General features: G+C 53.7%; 1 protein-coding gene across 1 annotated transcript; it reads right to left on the bottom strand.

The window, feature by feature from the left end:
- Positions 1-6,266: 6,266 nt before the first annotated feature.
- Positions 6,267-18,751, bottom strand: ENO1 (enolase 1). Its single transcript, XM_037154247.2, has 12 exons — positions 18,628-18,751; positions 16,348-16,441; positions 14,605-14,700; positions 13,353-13,411; positions 11,668-11,737; positions 11,145-11,278; positions 10,526-10,748; positions 9,669-9,866; positions 8,725-8,926; positions 7,957-8,065; positions 7,699-7,757; positions 6,267-6,704 (listed from the first exon to the last, which is right to left on the bottom strand). The coding sequence occupies exons 2-12, from the start codon at positions 16,430-16,432 to the stop codon at positions 6,635-6,637; spliced, it is 1,305 nt and encodes a 434-aa protein (XP_037010142.1). The 5' UTR covers positions 16,433-16,441; positions 18,628-18,751; the 3' UTR covers positions 6,267-6,634.
- Between the last annotated feature and the right edge of the window lie 233 nt (positions 18,752-18,984).

Genomic DNA, 18,984 nt, shown 5'->3' with positions numbered 1-18,984 from the left:
CTCTGGGCTGGCTTTGCCCTGGCCCGGAGCCCCTGTGAGCCACAGGGTACTAGCGGCTGGGAAGAGCAAACCTGTGCCAGCCAGCTGGGGCTGGAGAGAAAGGCAGGGAGGCGAGCCTTCCTGGCAGAGCCAGCAGGCAGGGCGAGGCCGGGAGGCCAAGGAACTCAGGGCAGCTCCCACAGTGCCCCCTGGTGGCTAAGGGAAGCCCTACGTCACCCCAACCTCCACTCCAGCCCAGGATGAGCAGGGACTGCCACCTCACCTACTGGCTCACCTCCTTCCCAGTTAAGGAGTCAAGGATGAGAGCCCAGAGCAGGGCAAGGATTAACCGGAGTGGGCTCCTCCTTACCTCGTGTGCCCTGCAGGGCTCTCTTGCCCTGCCCTGGCCCTAACCCTGACTTGTGCCCTGTGGTGGCAGATGAAAGGGCGCCTTGCTCTCATGCCAGGGTGGGGGCCGTGGGAGCAGAGGTAGCTGGAGTTGCACCAGTGCAAGCCTGGAGGAGGGTTTGGGGTCCTTTCTAGCCCCGTGGCCCCAGGCATTACACGTCTGGGGTCCTGCTCCCCACGGGCAGACAGAGTTCATGCTGACCAGGGAGTGTTTCCGGTCCTGTCTAGGTTTCAGCTGTCTAGGTTTTGACAGCCCTGACTGTGCCCTGAGGGCTCTTTTCTTAAGGATAACAAGAAGCTGGGGGTGGCCACAACATCTGAGCACATTCTCTGAAATTGCCACCTTTCCAAAAATCTCTAAGGTGACATGTTGACAGGGGTTATGACAGATGAAAGTGACATCTTTTCAACAAACGGTGCTAGGACAACTGGATATCCACACACGACAGCTTACAGAGAAATGAACTTGAATGGATCAGAGATCTAAATGCAAGAGCCAAAGTATTAAACCCTTAAGAAGAAACACAGCCCTGGCTGGTGTGGCTCAGTGGAGTGAGTGCTGGCCCATGAACCAAAGGGTCGCTGGTTCAGTTCCCAGTCAGGGCACATGCCTGGGTTGCAGGCCAGGTCCCCAGTGAGGGGCGCACAAGAAGCAACCACACATTGATGTTTCTCTCCCTCTCTCCCCCCCCATTCCCCTCAATCTAAAATAAATAAAATCCTTAAAAAGAGAGAGAGACCAAAAGCATAAGCTAGAAAAAAAGCACAGAAGAAAAAAAAATAGAAAAATTTGGCTTCATCAAAATAAGAAACTTTTGTGCAGCAAAAGTCACTCTAAGAAAGTGAAAAAAACAAACTAAACAGACTATGGAATGGGAGGAAATATTTGCAAATCACATCTGATAGTATCCGGAAAATATAAACAGCTATAACTCAGCAACAAGGCAAATGACCCAATTTAGAAAATGGCCAGATTGACCAGATGATGTCTCATCAAAAGTAAACAGCCAATAAGCACATGAAAAGGTGTTTAACGTCATTAGTCATTAATGAAACGCAAATCAAAACCACAGCGAGACACCACTTCATACCTGCTGCAATGGGCATAATAAAAAAGAGGAAAATAACAAATATTGATGAGAATATGAAGAAACTGCAACCTCATTACCTTACTGGTGAGGATGCGGAATAGAGCAGCCACCACAGGAGACAGTTTGGTGGCTCCTGGGAAAGTTAAATATGGAAGTTCCATCTAACCTAGCAATTCCACCACTAAGAACATGTCTAACATAATGGAAAGCAGGCACTCAAACAGATGTATATACCAATGTTCACAGAAATATTACTAATAGTCAACAGGCAGAAACAATCTAAGTGTCTCTCAGCAAATGAATGAATGAACAAAGGTGGTATAGCCACAAAATGGAATATTATTCAGCCATAAAAAGGAATGAAGTACTGACACATGTAAAAACCTTGAAAACACTATGCTAAGTGGAATAAGCCAGGCCCTCCCAAAATGATAAATATTGTACAAGACCTTTATATAAAATACCTAGAGTAGGCAAATTCATAGCGAAAAGAATGAAAGTTGCCAGAGGGTGGAGAGGAGCAGGAAATGGGAGTTACTGCCTAAGGGGTATAGTTTCTGTTGGGGATAGCAAGTTCTGGGACACAGTTAATGTCATGGCTATACGACACCTCGGATGCACTTAATGACACTGAACTGCACACTTGGACACGGTTAAAGTGCTACATTTCACTATGGGTATTCTGCTGCAATTAAAAACAAAGGACTAGGGCATTGTCTTGCACAGTCACTGCTCCCCAATAGGAGCAGGGACCCTACAGAAGTCTGAGTCAGGAGCTGCCCCACTTAGGCCTGCGCATGCCCCCTCGCAAATGCCAGGCCTAACCGCAGTCTGGGGTCACCTGGGGAGCCAGGGAGCCGGAAGGAAACTCTCAGCAGTGACAGCCAGTCCCAGAAGTGGTGGCTGTGTGAGGCTGATGTTGCAGGGTTTTAATTGCTCCTGAATTAATGTGCTTATTTCTCACCCCTGGGGCACCTGGGTTTAATTACTGTCTTAGGTCACAGATGCAATGAGTCTGCTATCATCCCTGGTCCCGGCAGACAGGAGGTAGCCTGATTGCTAAGCTCTCACATGTTGCAGCAAGATGGGCAGGAAGAAGCGGGGAGGCCACTGGCCAGGTGACCTCCCATTAAGAACGGAGGAGCAGCGTTAGATGAAGGCGGCGCCTGGCTGCCGCATTCCTGGGTCTCAGGTGAGCAGGAGAGCTCAAGGTTGTGTCTGGGGAGTTCCTGCTGCCTTAAGGCGCGGGGAGATCGGCTGCCAATGGCCCAGAAACCCTGGAGTACCAGACCTCACGGAACCCTTTGGGATAGAGGGTTTTCATGGAAAAGGAACGGATAGGGAAGAGCGCTTGCAGAAGAGACCGTGGACCAGGGGTTGCAGGTTCAAAACAGAACTGGCCAGGTGTGTAAGGGAAGCAGGCAGGTGGGACCACAGCAGCAGCCTGTGTCGCCTTCGAAGGAATGCAAGCCTGCTGTCCATTTTCCAATCCATTATCATCCAGAAATTGATTTTTACAAGACATCCGTTCTTTAGATTTTGACAATGTGATTTTTAAAAAAACACCGAGCTGGAGGGGTGGGGATTGACTGGGAAGGGGCTCAAAATCCTCTTGTTGGTGGGGGAGGGGCTGGCTGCTCAGGTGTCTGTGAAAACACAGGAGACTGAACGCTAAGTGGGTGCCAGTTACCGCGTGTCAGCTACCCCTCAGTAAGGTGGTGACCCAGCAGGTCGGGCCAGTGGGGACCAGCGCTGCGCCCTGGGTCACCGTGAATGCTCCTCTCCCTCTCCTGTGTATTCATGACCACAGCTGCTTCGTATGCTCTGAAGACCTCCCTCCCGTTCCCCCGAGCACCTCACTAGTGCATCAGCACCTGACTGGTTGTTGGATTTGCTCTGAGAGCCTAAGTGATACAATCCCTCCATAACCCAATGCTGTGCTGTCCTGCTGGTGCCCATTTTACAGATGAGCAAACTGTGGCACACTCAAAGGGCCAGACTCCAAGCCCATGTCATCTGGCTCCACCTGTGCTCTCAGCTGCCACCCTGACCATGCTGTGGCTGCTGACAGGGGGCAGGTGTTGGCACCTCTGCTGCTTGAAGGGGAGCAGACTGGGCTACATCAGCTGGCCCCAGCACAGAACTCACAGCCAAGAACCAGGCTCCTGTTGGGCCCCCTCCCTGCACCGTGGTCCAGCTTTGTGAACTGCGTGATGGCATTTGCTTGCCATCTTCCAGCCTCAGCTGCTTTCACTGAAAACAGCACCAGGGGCTTTTCAGGGAAAGCCTGGCCCTCGTGCTGGGCCTGGTCACCAGGCCCCTCAATTCCTTACTCTGCACCAGCGGTTCTCAAGCTCGGCTGCACCTGGGAGTCAGCTGGGGAGTGTCAAACATCACTGATGCTTTCTTTGGACCCCTGTGATGGAGGAGCCTGGCCTGGGCGATCCGGGCTCCAGAGGCCTCCTGGGTGACGGCACTGCACGGCCTGGTTAGAGAACCACTGCCCATACTTCCCATTGGTGGTGGTTTGAATGACAGAGATGGAGAATTGTGGAAGGTGGAGGACATACAAGACAGACACACTTTGTGGAAAAGTGCTGGTAATATTAAGTTAAAGAAAAAGGGAAAACACATAAAGCAAGTCCAGAGACGGGGAACATGTGCTAACAAAGATGTTTGCTTTAAAAACAAAGTTCCTACCCTGGCTGCTGTGGCTCAGTGGACTGAGCACCGGCCCTCAATCCCAAATGTCACCTGTTCGATTCCCAGTCAGGGCACATGCCTGGGTTGCGGGCCAGGTCAGGCCCCCAGAGGGGGCAGTGTGGGAGGCGACCATACATTGATGTTTCTCTCCTTTCTCCCTCCCTTCCCCTCTAAAACAAATGAAATCTTCAAAAAAACATTTTAAAAGCTCCTGTAAACGCACATGATCCGAGGCATGCCTAACACCCCAGGCCACCTTCAAGCTCAAGAACGGTTTCCTGTAAACACGGACTTGTTTCCTGTCCTGCTTCAGACAGGGCCCCAGGAGAAGGCCCCGCGGTCTGCAGTTCTTCCGGCTGACTCCCGCCAGCCCACGGAAGGCAGGTGCCTCATTCCTGCCGGCTCACAAGCTGTCAGTCTGTGGTCCTCACCCGCCAAGCCCAGCTTGCAGGCCTTCTTTCGGGGAGGAGCTTATCTGCAAGGTCTCCTGCCCTTGAACCCAAGAGTGTTAAACGCCTGTTACGTACCAGCCACTTGTTTTAAAAATTAGTTAATAATGTTATTAAACCAAACTTAATTATTGCCAACTTGCTGCTTTCAAGTGGGACAAACACACCCAGGTAAGACTGTCAGGCCCAATTGGATAATGGACTTCCCTCCAGGATCAGTTTTCGGGTAGAAACCGGTCATCGGGACCTGGGGAGGGTCAGCGGTCTGGGCTGTTGGTGTGAGCTGCACGTCAGGTGGAAGCAGGGCTGTTACTGTTGTGCTTCGGAGATTGACCTGTCAACTCAACCGGAGTCCCGTCATTCAGACACTAGTCTAGGTCTGACCGTGAGGCCGTTTTGCAGAGTTAAAGCCACTCTCGTCAGTTGACTTCAGGTGAGGAGGATGTGCACGGGCCTGACTGCATCTGCTGGGGGGTCTTCTTAAATCAGGGCTCGAGGTCTCTCCCAGAGAAGAAATTCCACCTGTGAACTTGCCCCTCACCGGTGCCTGTGGAATTGTCCTCGTCACCTTCCCTATGGATCGACTGCTATATGGATTTTGGATTTGCTCAGCCAAACCCCACAATCATATAAGCCAAGTCCTTGTAATAAATCTCTTAATACAAGTATCTTCACCTACTGGTTCTGCTTCTTGGGTTAAATCCTGATAGGTAAAGTGAATAAGAATGTCCACCAGGGGGCATCCTAGTGGTTCTGTGTGTTTGTGCCTATTTATCCTCATCAGAGGACATGCTCATTGATTTTGAGGGGAAGGGAGGGAGAGGGAGAAACATTGATAGGTTGCCTTTCCTACAGACTGAACCTGAAACCTAGACATGTCCCCTGACCAGGAATTCAATCTGGGACCTCCAACCAACGGAGCCGTACCAGCCAGGGACCAACTGTATTGTATGTGTATCGAAACACAACTAGTAGACTTTCATCGAATTATTTTAAAGGAAGAAAAATAAAATACTAATAGAAGACCAAACTTCAAGGGGGAAGATAGCCACCAAAGCATTTTACTTCAGTCTTAAGAGCACACGTCTTGCCTCATTGCTCTGGAACGGAGCTTTCTGTGATGTTCAGGTGAATATCGGCACTCCCTACACAGTGGGGTCAACCATGTGCAACTTTCGAACACTTACCCTTGAGGTGCCCCGACTCCCCGAGCCACCTTTGAGCCATTCCTGTACCCGTCTCCTCCAGAACAGGGAGCCTGCCTTCCAGCTTGCCCTGGCTGGTTCTTCACCCCAGTGGCAACACAGTCATGTGACCGGAAGCCACTGCCCTTGGTTGATGATCTGCAACAGCTGTGCATTTGTATTTTCTCCAGTAAGACGTACACACCTGAAGTCACTCTACCTCCCAGCTGACCCACCCTGTATGAAGGACACAGCACATGTCCTCTCTCACCTAAACTGATCTCCCAAGGACTCAGGCAACGAAGTCATTGTCCCTTTTTTCACAACAGAGTCTCTAACCCTTGAAGGGCAACACCCATGAACACTCTAGGCACAAGCCGACGAGATCAGACTGTCCTGAAAACACACTCACACATACACACGCTCTCTCACACACGTGTGCGCAGTACTCCTACAGGACACTGAAGCCTTTTTATTCACACAAAACCACTGGGGATCTCCCTGTGGGCACCTCACAGATTACAACACAGATACACTCGGCTCCAGACACTTGAGAAGTGAGGTGAGAAAAACAATGATTTGGGCTAATCGTGTGACTACAGGGCTAGGGTTTCCACCAGGGTTCCCGACGGCCGAGCCTGGGCTTTGCAGCAGTTCTAAGGAAGCAGTGACAACGCCACAGGGAGGGGGCAGGGTGGTTGGCGACCAGAGGCCCCTGCAAGGGTTGGCGGGGGCTTGGAGCTGCCCGTGCAGACGTCAGGAGCAGAGGTCTACTTAGCCGACGAGCGACTGCAGGGCTCCAGGCTCGCCAGCCCACAGCTTACTTGGCGAGGGGGTTTCTGAAGTTCCTGCCGGCAAACTTGGCCTTGCTGCCCAGTTCCTCTTCAATTCTTGGGAGGCCGGAGGGAAAAACAGAAGTCAAATCTCGATGCAGTTAAGTTTTTTCCACCCAGAGAAGCTGAGACACCTGCACTCGTCCAGTCTGTGGGACTCATTCCGAACCCTCTGAAACTGAGGCCTCTGAGGCACTGGGACTAGAGAGGCACCCACCCCCAGCCCATCTGGCAGCCCCTCATCCCCCTGCAGCCTGCCCTCCTCTCCACCCTGTTTCTGAAGGACGAAGTGGAAGAAATGTCACGACCGCTATCTCTTTGAATGTAGGAACATTTTTTAAGTGACAGAAAAACCCAGTTTTTTCAATGAGTGGCATGGGGGGGGACGGAGGGGAACCCAGTGTGAACACGGGGTCCTGGGGAGACTGAAGAGTTGCCCAGACTTGGCACCGACATTTCAGACTCACTGCTGACTCGGGGCTCTGTAACGACAGAGTTCCCTCACAAGACAGGCCACAGACATCTGGAATTCGCGCCAAAAAGTCCAAAGTAGGGAAAAGGGCGTACACTTCCCTGCCCACTGTGTTTTTTTAAATGCTTGGAATTTTCCAGGATAGTTTTAAAGGACTGATGTGGAAGGACTGATATTCCCCTAAAAGACAGGAAAAGTAACCAAAAAGAGGGGACAAGTCTCCCTGGGTGTGGGAGCCTTCTAAGGACACAAGACGAAAAGTGGGGTGACCACAACATCCCAAGGAAAAATCCTGCCGTGTGCCCTATGGAATTTTCGTCTAAGTCCCAGTGATTTCCTTGTCTACAAAACAAGGGTGTTGAATAATTACCGAGGCTCTTAAAAGTTCTGATTGGCCAACAGGGAACCTGTTCCCTCTTCCACCAGCAGATGGCAGCACTGTATGGAACAGGCTCCAGCTCCGGGGCAATTGCCTCCTCTACTACAGCTTAACAACTGCTTGGGCCCCGGGGCCCCACAGAGCCAGGATCTCCTATCGGAGGGCAGTGCCCACACACTCAGTGCACATGTTCTCTTTACCTGAGGAGCTGGTTGTACTTGGCCAAGCGCTCGGATCGGCAAGGTGCACCAGTCTTGATCTGGGAGGAGAAAAGAAAGGTTGTGTTTGCTTACAGTGAGCATGGAGTCCTGGGAGTGAGAGACCCAGTTCTCTGACCCTAGGAAAAGGGGCAGAAGCGGCACCCAGGACCCCACTCGCGCGCCCACCCCCATTCTGCATTTGGAAGCTGAGCTCAGAAGAGCAAAGAGGAGCAGCTTTCACCCCAGGGAGCTCTTTACCTGCCCAGTGCAAAGCCCCACCACCAGGTCGGCGATGAAGGTGTCCTCAGTCTCCCCGGAGCGATGGGACACCATGACGCCCCAGCCATTGGACTGGGCCAGCTTGCACCTAGAAGTCAGGAAACAAACGAGATGCCACTGGCTCCGTTTCCACAAGAGCCCCTCCTCATGACACAACTCACCATCCTGGTAGGAGACCAGGGGACACGTCAGGACCCAGGAGCAGATGGCCTGGGGAGATGACCCTCTCCCCCTCCTCTGAAGTCACTGTGACCCAAGGACCACATCAGCCCTCTAGTCACATCCCAAAAATGGGGTTCAGGCCCTGGCTGGTGTGGCTCAGTGGACTGAGCACTGGCCTGCGAACAGGTCGCCAGTTCAATTCCCAGTCAGGGCATGTGCCTGGGTTGTAGACCACGCCCCCAGGAGAGGGCCCATGAGAGACAACCACACAATGATGTTTTCCTCTCCCTTTCTTTCTCCCTTCCCCTCTCTAAAAATAAATAAATAAAATCTTAAAAAAAACAAGAACAAAAAACAAAACCAACCCCCCCAAATGGGTTCAGCCTCCTTGAGAGACCTGTCTCCTGATACACACTATGTGGAGCTAAGTCTCAAAGTGGTCAGGATTAGGCCACAACTGTCAACACCCTAGCCCCCTCGGTGACATCACGTACAGGCCACCCAGAGTTCAACACAGAACCCCGACAGAGCTCCAGGGAGGAGCCCTCCCTCAGACCCCCGGCCCCGCTCCCCGAGGGCACTCACGCCTGCAGAGACTCGGTAACGGAGCCGATCTGGTTCACTTTGAGCAGGAGGCAGTTGCACGACTTCTCGTTCACGGCCTTGGCGATCCGCTTCGGGTTGGTCACCGTGAGATCGTCCCCCACCACCTGGATGCCCGCGCTGGCAGTGAACTTGCTCCACGCTCCCCAGTCGTCCTGGTCGAAGGGGTCCTCAATGGACACCACTGAGGGAAGCAGAGCCGCACCTCCTCAGGCAAGTCCCCCGGCCTGCTCCGCCGAGCCAGGCCCTCCTCCCGCCCAACTTGTGGCTCGCCCGGCCTCACACCTCTCCTGGACCGGACCCTGGCTCTTGTCCTGGAAACCCTCTGCCTTCCCAGCCTACTCCTGGGCCAGGGCACACAAGTCACCCGCAATCCTGGGACCCACGGTTAGGAAGTGGGGCATTTATCTGCCCAGGGTGGTGTGTGTCTTGGCTCTACCTTGAGAAAGTTAATTAGCACCACATTTAAATGTGGTGGCAGCCTTTCGGGTCTGAAATCTCGCTCCACCCCACAACTCACTGGCGACCCTGTGCCTCAGGGTCCTCTCTTATAAAATGGTATCGTATCGTGAGTCCGCACCTACCCTGTGCATCCAGTGAGCACAGGCCTACAGGAGCACCTGGCTCACCTAAGACCAAGCCAAGACCACATGTGCCAGGGAAGCTACTGTGACAGTGACAGGAGGCAGTCCCACTGTGTAAACAACTGTGACAGCGCGTCCCTGCTTGCTGGCACCGCAGAACACTCCTGACTCCTCTGCCATACCAGGCATCCGTGTGAAGCCCTCCGCACTGTGTGCATCTGAACCGAGCGGCGCAGCTGCCCACCGCTCTCATGCTTGCAGTGCCACCAACAGGCCGAGTGTGTGCCTGCCCTGCCACGCGCCAGGGGTGGAGGAGGAGGACAGGGCCTCGGGAGCACTCACCGGGGTAGTCCTTGATGAAGGACATGTACAGGTTAGCCAGCTCGTCCGGGCTGATGTACCTGCTGGGGTCATCGGGCGACTTGAAGTCCAGGTCATACTTTCCTGACCTGTAGAACTCAGAAGCAGCTACATCCATGCCAATGACAATCTTGTCGGTGTAGCCAGCTTTGCCGATGGCATTCTTCAGCAGCTCCAGGGCTGGAAAGAGGTGCGAGCGACAAGGGTGGAAATCAGTCAGGTGGAGACCCCACTTTTCTTTAACAGAAACCGTCACCATGGGAACCACCACAAAGCCCCAACCGTCGGTTTTTAGTCACTTTTTTCTGCCTCAGGCCAAGACGCCAACGGTCTACACGCCTCCTGCACCACCAAGTGGGAACGCCACCTTGACTCAGAGGACAGAGGCTCCAGGGCCGCTGTGTTGGGCAAGAGGCAGTTACAGGGACCAGCTGAGGGTGGCGGTCCCAAGGGAGAGGCTTTGCAGAGAGCAAGGCGGGATGCCAGGCGGAGCCAGCGGAGGCCCTGGGCAGCAAGGGGTCCCCAGGCCCTGCTTCGCTCGGCTGCCCAAGAGACTGAAATGAACGGTGGCTCCTGCTCCACGGCAAACACCCCCGAGTGGTTGGGTTAAGCCACGTAAGAGGCCCGTTTTTACTGGTCAGATGGCTGAATAATGCCATCGCCCTACAGTGACCACACAGAGGGTGGGTGGATATGCTCTTTCACCAGGTGCCCTTGAGCCCCATTTTCTTTCCAAAACAAAAAATCTCAGCCAGTTTCTTGTGCTAAGGCTTTCTGTACCTCAAAATTCTCACACTGAATTCAGTACCGAAGAACTCGGGGTTCCTCTACAGCCTCACCTTCTTTATTCTCCAGGATATTGGGAGCAAACCCGCCTTCATCCCCCACATTGGTGGCGTCTTTCCCGTATTTCTCCTTGATGACGTTCTTCAGGTTGTGGTAAACCTCCGCCCCAATGCGCATGGCTTCCTTGAAGTTTGCGGCGCCGACGGGGAGGATCATGAACTCCTGCATGGCCAGCTTGTTGCCAGCGTGGGAACCACCGTTGATGACATTGAAAGCCTGCAGAGAGACAAAGACAAGTTCAGGATCAGCCCAAGGAAGCCCACAGAACCACAAACTGCCTGAATGACACCCACCTGCATGGCCACATGCGGCTACAAAGGCTTCCCGGTCTAAGCACCAGACATTCTCAGTGAATGGGCTAAACAAGTACGACCCCACCCTCATCGACCCTAAAGGAGCTGGGGGTAGGGGCCAGGGAAGTCGAGGCACCTGCTCAACGTCACTCTGGGCAAAGGGCAGAGTTGTCGTCTGCAGCTGAGGCTTCCCGAGCCTGCTCACATCGACTGTGGTGAGTCACCGGGCAATGAAAGCAGGACGCGGGCGGCCTCGCATCCCCACGAGAAAGCTCATGCTCCCATTGCCTCACCTGAGAAGTCCAGAGAAGCCACTCACCGGAACTGGCAGGATGACCTCGGCATTGCCAGCCAGGTCAGCAATGTGGCGGTACAGGGGCACCCCCTTCTCAACAGCCCCAGCCTTGCAGACGGCCAGGGACACTCCCAGAATGGCGTTCGCACCAAATTTAGCTAGAACAGAACGGAACAGATGTAAATGGACATGAGTCGTACTCATTAACCCTCCCCCCACTGGCCTTCCCGCCTGTGCCTGCACCTGGAGCGCATCCTGCATCTCCTCTACTTTCCAGGTTCAAGCTAAAAGTGCAAACCACAGTCCATGTGGACACCTTTTCCCCCTAAAAGAAAGCCCTTTCTTCACTGTACGGAACCCTGGCAGACCCCGCCCACTGCTTGGTTAGTACAAAGGACTACTCTGCTGAGTGAGCCTCAGACAGGCGCCGCCACCTGGCAACCAGACGCGCACGCAGTCCACCGTCAGGGACCGCACACCCCTCCCCAAGGAACGAAGTGGTCCTCAGGAGAGGCCAGTCTTTCCCAGCAAGGCCCCCCCCACTCACATTTGTTTTCCGTGCCGTCCATCTCGATCATCAGCTTGTCGATCTTCTCCTGCTCCACCACACTCAGTTTCTACGGGGGAGGGAGGGGCGTCACTATCTGTACGGCCTTCCCACCATTGTGGAAGCGACAGAACTTTTGACCTGTGCACAGTCCACATCAGTTCTGGGCCACACGTTTGTCTGACAGGCAGAAGCGGGGGATTCCAGGGACAACGGGAAGACACAACACTGCCTCCTTCGCTTCGATTCTACCAGGCATGTCTCCAAGCACCAGGGAGCCACGAGACACGTGAGACAGGGGGCAGTCTAAGGGCAGCCTACTTGGGGGGTCCGGGGGTATGCCACACACACGACAGAACTGACTGGTGCATGCTTGTCAAGGGGTTACTACGAGTAGTGTGACCTCTGGGACAATAAGTAATGTTTCCTTGTCCACTCAGATGGGTGACGTGCTCTCGAGAGGCAGGCTATTCACTCAACAGTGTGGCTCTTGGAAGTCCTCAATGACAGCGAATTTCAGAGCCACTGACAGGACTCTTGCAATAGTCCAAAACCATGTAGCGAAATAGTTGATGGATACTTTTGGTGAGATTATAAAGTAACAAAATCTGTATCTTTAAGACTGGGTCAACATAATTTTAAATAAAAGTTGGCGTTACTAACATACTTTTAAATAAAAGTTGGCGTTACTTTAACTGAATTGTAACAATGTATTTCATTTACAATCGCCCTAGCAAACTCGAATACAAAACCTGCCATAAGGTCATCACGCCATGTCAACGACCGGCATGTCTGCTTTTCGGGGAGACGTCCGTGACAGTCAGCAGTCCCTGAAGCAGATGGCTGCAGGGACCAACTCCCACTAAGAGTTACACTGAGGTGTGCCCCCCCACCCTGGGAAAAATGTCCAGGTAAGGGCCCCCAGGCACAGAGAACGGAGGTGTGAGGATGTGCCCTGCAGCCTGGGACGGAGGGTATGTGCCTTGGGGCAGTAACGACAAGCTGCCGGGGACCAGTTACAGAGTCCTGAAAAGGCGAGGCCAAGGCCGACCAGCCAGGGAGAGCCACAGAGGATTCCTCAGCCGGCAGCACACAGGCCCCATTCAGGGACGGAGGGACCACGGCCAAGAACAGAGGAGGAGGCTATGGCGGCTTCAGCCTGAGAAGGCTTTTCCAGTGAGGGAGTTTCACAGCCCCCACCCTGGGCAAGGGCCACGGGAGTGGCAGAAGGAGAAGAGGAAGGCCAGATTGCTGAGCGGGTCGGGCTGCCTGGGCCCCAGGCTGCCTCACCTACAACAGCTCTACTTTAACTATGTTTGATGTACTGAAGTTCCAACTAAGATTTAACAAGAGCTCCACTGTTGAAAAGCCAGTAGAAATATCCTAAATTCCACGGTTGGTGACAAATGAGTCAGTCACCATGGACACTATGTCCAACACCCCTGGACATTAACTTCCCAAAGGTCAAGGTACTTGAAGGGAAAAGTCAAGGCTGGAAGGTGGCCCCCACCCGCCTGCTCCAATCCACTCGCTGTTAGACACGGACACGCAGGGGGAGGGTGAGCAAAGGCAAAATCATCCTCGTCAGCGCTCAGAATGAGCTCTTCCGGCAACAGGAGAGCCCACTGGCCTGGGGGAGCCCTGAGGGCATTAATATTCATTAGTTATCAGGAGGCGGGTCCTACCTTGCCAATCAGGGCAGGCGCAATAGTTTTATTGATGTGCTCAACAGCCTTTGAGACACCTAGAAGGAACAAATTACTGACATTAATGAAAACCAGGCTTGAGCAGCATTGCTGGAGAGCCACTGACACGAACCGGACAGTCGGAAGCCCGCCAGGGACTGTCAGTGGCACCGCCTGCAAGCCCCGCGGCCTGCTCCCCCGGGAAGTCGGAGGACTTTTTGGCCAAGTCTGAGTGCTCTCACCTAGGACCCCCCAGTCAGAGCCGCACACAGAGCGAGGTTAGTTGGCAAGACCATGCACTGGACACGCCAGCTGCAGAAACTAAAGGATGTGCGATGCGTTACCTGCGTGCACAAGGCTGGTGCCAGGAACTCATTAATATACTTAACGGGTCTGGAGACGCCTGACCAGTGGAGGTTGACAGAGAAGGAAAAAAGAAGAAGAAAAAGGCTGTGAAGGGCAGTGAGTGGAAGAAAAGAAACAGAAGGTGGAGGGAGACAGCAGGGACCCCAAGTTCACCCTCATTACAGTCAGGCAGGGCATGGTCCCGCCGCAGACAAGCTTGCTTCTGGGCCCTGAGCCACTGAACCCCGTGGAAGGGCCTTTTGTAGGACTCTGAGCTGGGACTGAACCAGCATTTCCAACCTCATGTCAGGCCCGCCTCCTCCCCTGAGGACATTCTACGGCCCTCTGTGGGTCAAAAACTGGGGCAATACTGAGGGTTTTTGGGCTCTCCTGAAGAACCAGTCTCCACCCACGGGGGTGAGTGTCCCCCTGCATCAAGAATGCAAGGTCCAGCCCTCTCCGCCTTCCTGTAACCTGGTTCTGTCTACAGGTGGGTGAACACAACCCCAGAGGCCAGCCCTGCCAGTGTGGGGCTTCTGTGATCAGTGGGCAAAGACCAGGTGTGACCACTGAGCTGAAGGCCACCATCAACAGGGAGCCGCCGGCCAGCCCGCCCTCCCCCAGCCCGCCCTCCCGAGAGACCCTGGAGGCTTTCCGTCAGTGTTAAACCAACTCGCCTTCTCATCCGGAGGTTCCGGGCCCACCCAGGAGTTCCCCACAGACTGGAGATGAGCCGCGATAAAAATAAGCATTAAAACGCCGGCCCCGCACTTCCAGGCACAGGAACCCCCAGTCTTCCAGGTGTGGGCCACGCTTCCCACCCATGAATACAAGCCACTCGGGGTGGGGGAGGCTGTGTCAGGCGGGACCAGCCGGGCCCGAGGCACGCTGCGGCGCGGACTCTCACCCTTCCCCAGGTAGCGTGTCTTGTCATTGTCCCGGAGCTCCAGAGCCTCGTAGATACCAGTCGAGGCACCACTGGGCACAGCAGCTCTAAAGAGACCTGGATGTTGGGGGGAAGCAAGAGTAACTAATGGTTAAGAAACACAGTTACAGCCCTCCCCCCGCCCTCCCGTGGCAGGGCCATTGGGAAAAACCGTCACTTCCTTCCACCACCTGGGAGGCTCGGTGGCCTCTTCCCGCCACTTTTCGCATTTGCCTGATTATGCAATATAGAGCCTACAGCCAAGCTGATGGATTTCTTCAGGTTAAAGGGAGAGGTCTGGAGCAGAGCTTCTCAAACTTTAACACGCATAAGCGTCCCCTGGGGACCCTGTGAGAACGCAGGCTGAGGGAAGGGAGGCTGGCGAGCCCGCACCCATGGGCCGCCCAGCAGAAACACGTGCACCACCCACGGGACTCATGCTTCCAGCAGCTATGCTGCAGTCAAAGATCAAAACAAGGGAAATACATTTAATATATCTTAAACACACAACCAAGAAAAACACCGTGAGGCACGCCAGACAGTCCAGCTCAATGGCACTGCTGCTGAGTCACCCCGAACGACGGGGGTGGGGGTGGGGTGGGGTGGGGGGGTGGTCAGTTTCCAGGTCTTGGCAGCACTGGCTCGAGAGCCATTTTTTAGCTTCCCTAAAATATAAATTCTAAGAAAAAAAGAAGTGATAAAAGTCTAACAAATCTATTTCCTGTTTTATCTGAAAAGGATTAAGACACGGAAGAGGGAAAGTTCCAGTCATTTAAATTTCAAAAAAAGAAATTTCAGTTTTACTTGTTTTAAGTGTTTCAAAGAAAGTGGCCCCATTCCCAATAATCCTCTTGTGTCTTGGGTCTTTTTTTCACTGTTGTTTCAAGTCCATTAATTTCCCAGTGGAAAGTTCTACCCGCTGACTACGTAGGCCAATCTCTGAGATGCAAGACAATTCTCAGCAACCTCAGGGAGCCTTGGCATTCGCCCGAAGCCCAAGCTCAGAAGGAGCCCCCCGCTCTGAGAGGGTCCCCCACAGTGAGCAACCACAGGCAGACCTTTGCCGAATGACACCTAGACGGTGGGGTGGGGGGCGCCTGCTTTTCTGGGGAGAGGAGGGCAGGAAGGGAAGGGCTGGGGGTTATACAGCCAGGCCTGTGACTCAGATGTGACTCAGCTCTGACTGGCAGGTCCCCACGTGCTCAGCCCCACTCGGCGATCCTGCCCAACCCTCCCTCCAACCTCACTGGTGGAGGTGACACAGGGCTACAGAAGAACTTTCCATCACAGGCCCATTCTGTTCTTCCTTTACTGCGGGCAAACTCTTCCTCAGCGGACTGATGGCTTCGGTAGAGCCCCACCACCCAGAAGTAAAAACTGTCCCCAATCTTTGGTTTAAGAACGATTTCTGGAAACAAAGATGACAGTGCTATATTTATACTACTTATTTCGTTGCAACGAGCTTCAAAGCAAACTAGTAATGGGCCCTTTTAGAGACAAGACTGACCTTTGTCCCCTACCTCACTGACCCAGGAAGCAGCAAGACAGGGACTCCTGCCTTACAACCTGAACCCAGTCAGAAATCACAACCTACCGGCATGTGCAGACAAGAAAGAAAGGCGTTCACAGTAATGGACTTTTCCCTGCCCAAGGCTCTGTCACTGGAAGGAAGTTTTCAAAAGTGGAATGAGGTGGAAGAACTAGAGCAACAGAGGTGGCTCATACCTTTTGAGGTGCAGAGATCCACCTCAACAGTGGGATTTCCACGGGAGTCGAAGATCTCTCGGGCATGCAGCTTCAGAACAGACATGGTGAATTTCTGTGGGGAAAGAGTTCACATCACAAACCACAACGCAGCCTTGGCTCATTCATTCAGGGACCACTCCTGGGGCTTCCTAGACTAGCAAGAACCCACACTGCACTAAATGCTGGAGGCAGGAGGGAGGGTTAGAGAGGAGAAAATGTCTGCTGAAGGCAGTGGGGATCACTCCTGAAGAAGCAGGTGAGGCCCAGCTCTGCAAGGCCTGAAACCCAGCAGCTCAGGCCCTGTCCTATAGGCCTAGGGTGCCGGAGGAGGTGTGTGCCAGGGAATGGTCAAATCAGGAGATGAGCGCACTGACGGAGAATGGCTGGGGAACAGGCAGTTGGAAACTAATTATTGTCATTAGTTAACACTGAGGGTTGGCATGAGCATAGAAAGGGACCAAGTGAGGACCAAGGGGAAATGAAGGTCATGAGCAAAACCTTTTAGGACTAAAAATGGCAAGGGGGGGAGGTCAGGGGTGGACAGGAGGAAGACCTGATTCTTGGGGAAACAGTGGATTAACCGTTTGGGACATATTTCATCACGTTAAACTTGAGGTAGCAGCAGGAGTTTCAACTGGTGGGTAGCAGATAATCAGTGAGCTCCCTAGTCTGAGCACCATGATCTTGGCTTCTGCCAGTCTCTAGGGCTCCAAAACTCAGTGCTTGGGTCTTCAGCAAGGTAAGAACGCATCAATAACGCCCCATTTAAAACTCTAATTATGAAAGACCATGTTTCCTAAAGAGAGGAAACACCAGGACTCCGACGGAAGTCTTCCTTTGAAAACACCGTTAAAAAAAATGCAGCTACAAATAACAAACAGCAAGTCTTCAAAGAAAGCCTCTATTTTCTCTGAGGAAGAAACTGAACCACTCCGAGGACTGAAGCATGGATAAAAGGAACTGAATTAGTGTTCAGAAGCCATTGCCTAGCTGGGCACATCTCCAATATCTTCTGGAATGTTCTGAAGCAAATGGCATCTTTTTTTTTTTTTTTTAAGTTTCAAAATTAGATACTGAAGTTACTCCTGTGGCTTTGCTGCCTGTGTAACAATGGAGTTTTATTCATTAGTGGATAAAAAGGTATCTGGTTCTTAGCTACTATCTTACAAAAAGGCAACTTGTTTAAGCATAGATTTTAGTTTTAATGTACTTCTAAGCACGGCATACAGTTGTTAAGAGCTCTTTTTTAATTTCATTTTACCGACACAATACGAGGTAAACTCAACTTGCCTTTAAATTGGATTTGGCGGGGGGAAAAAAGAAGTCATTAAAGGCCAGGGAGCACAGGCAGGAAGGAAGACTGGTCTCACCAGGAGTCTTCACAGCTTTTTATCTGCCGGGGAACGACCCCCCCCCCCCCCCCCCCCGCGCCCCCGGCCAGGACGGATGTGTGGACCATGCGGTCAGGGCCTACATGTGCCGAGGCCGGTCAACCAACGGACCACACCGCCCAGAGCAAAAACCACATTGTGCAGGGAGGAAGCAGGAAACCGCCAGCTTTCTTAAAGTACGTCCTTTTTATGTCAGATCAGGGCTGACTGCCGATGGCCAGCCAGGAGAGACGGGTGCAGCCCATGCGGGGGTGAGGTCCCCTGGAAGGCTTCCCAATTAATTACCCCCAAGGGCTCTGCCTTGGTCTCCCCAGGGGTAAGCACCTTCTGAAGTTGTACGAGTAACTTGCTCATTGCGGGCTGGATACCCAGCCGCCCAACTGCAGGCAGAGGGCCGGCCACCTGCGGGAAGCAGGGGCAACTGGTGTGTCTGTGTGTGTGTGGGGGGGGGGGGGATGGAATTGTAGCTCCCCACACACCTCTTCTTTCCCGGCCCCTAGTTTCATTTAGGAAGGGCCCGGATTTCATAAGCACGCAGGCTTAGGCCAGTATCTCTCCCCAAAATCTTCCACTCTCAACGCCTTGTCCTATGTGGCCTGCGCGTCCGATTTCTGACCTCCCATTACAGCTAAGTGGCCCCAGAACTCCGTAATCACAGGCGGATCCCTCCGGAGAAATCCGGCGCCGCGCCCTGGCCTCCGGCCGCACAGTGGGGGCCCCGAGAGGCTGGTTCGCAAGCGCCGACCCGCCCCTTCCCCTCGACCTCGCCGAGCCCGTCGGCACGCCGTCCCACAGGCAGGAGCCCCAAGGAGCACCTACGCGCTGCCTGCCTGGGCGCCTGCTGGGCAGCTCTTCCCCGAGTCCTTACCCAGCCGCTGGTTGTTGCCGCTCGGGAAAGAAGCAGAACGCTGTACACGAAAGCGAGCGTGCAACCTCAAGGTCTGGGCGCTCCCTATACCCTCAGCTTTTCTCTGGGCCGACTGCCCGGACTTCCTGCCTAGCTCGGGAAGGCCCCGCCCATTTCCCCGCCCCCTCCTTGCCGCCTCCCCATTGGCCGGGCGCACTGTCACTCGGGCCTCGCCTCCGGGAAAGGGGCGCTACTTCGGCCCTCGTGCCTGTGGGGTGGATGGGGAGGGGGGGCTACCCGCGGAGATGGGGCGTCGTGGTACTGGGGTGCTGTGGCTCCCTGGCGGCTGTGTGGGGTGCGGGTGAACCTCTGCCCCAC

Source organism: Artibeus jamaicensis, unplaced genomic scaffold (assembly GCF_021234435.1).
Source record: "Artibeus jamaicensis isolate MK-2021 breed Jamaican fruit bat unplaced genomic scaffold, CSHL_Jam_final scaffold_847, whole genome shotgun sequence".
In the NCBI taxonomy this organism is placed as follows: Eukaryota; Metazoa; Chordata; class Mammalia; order Chiroptera; family Phyllostomidae; genus Artibeus; species Artibeus jamaicensis.
The sequence above is the reverse complement of the archived record's forward strand: the minus strand, read 5'-3'. Positions and strand labels throughout refer to the sequence as shown.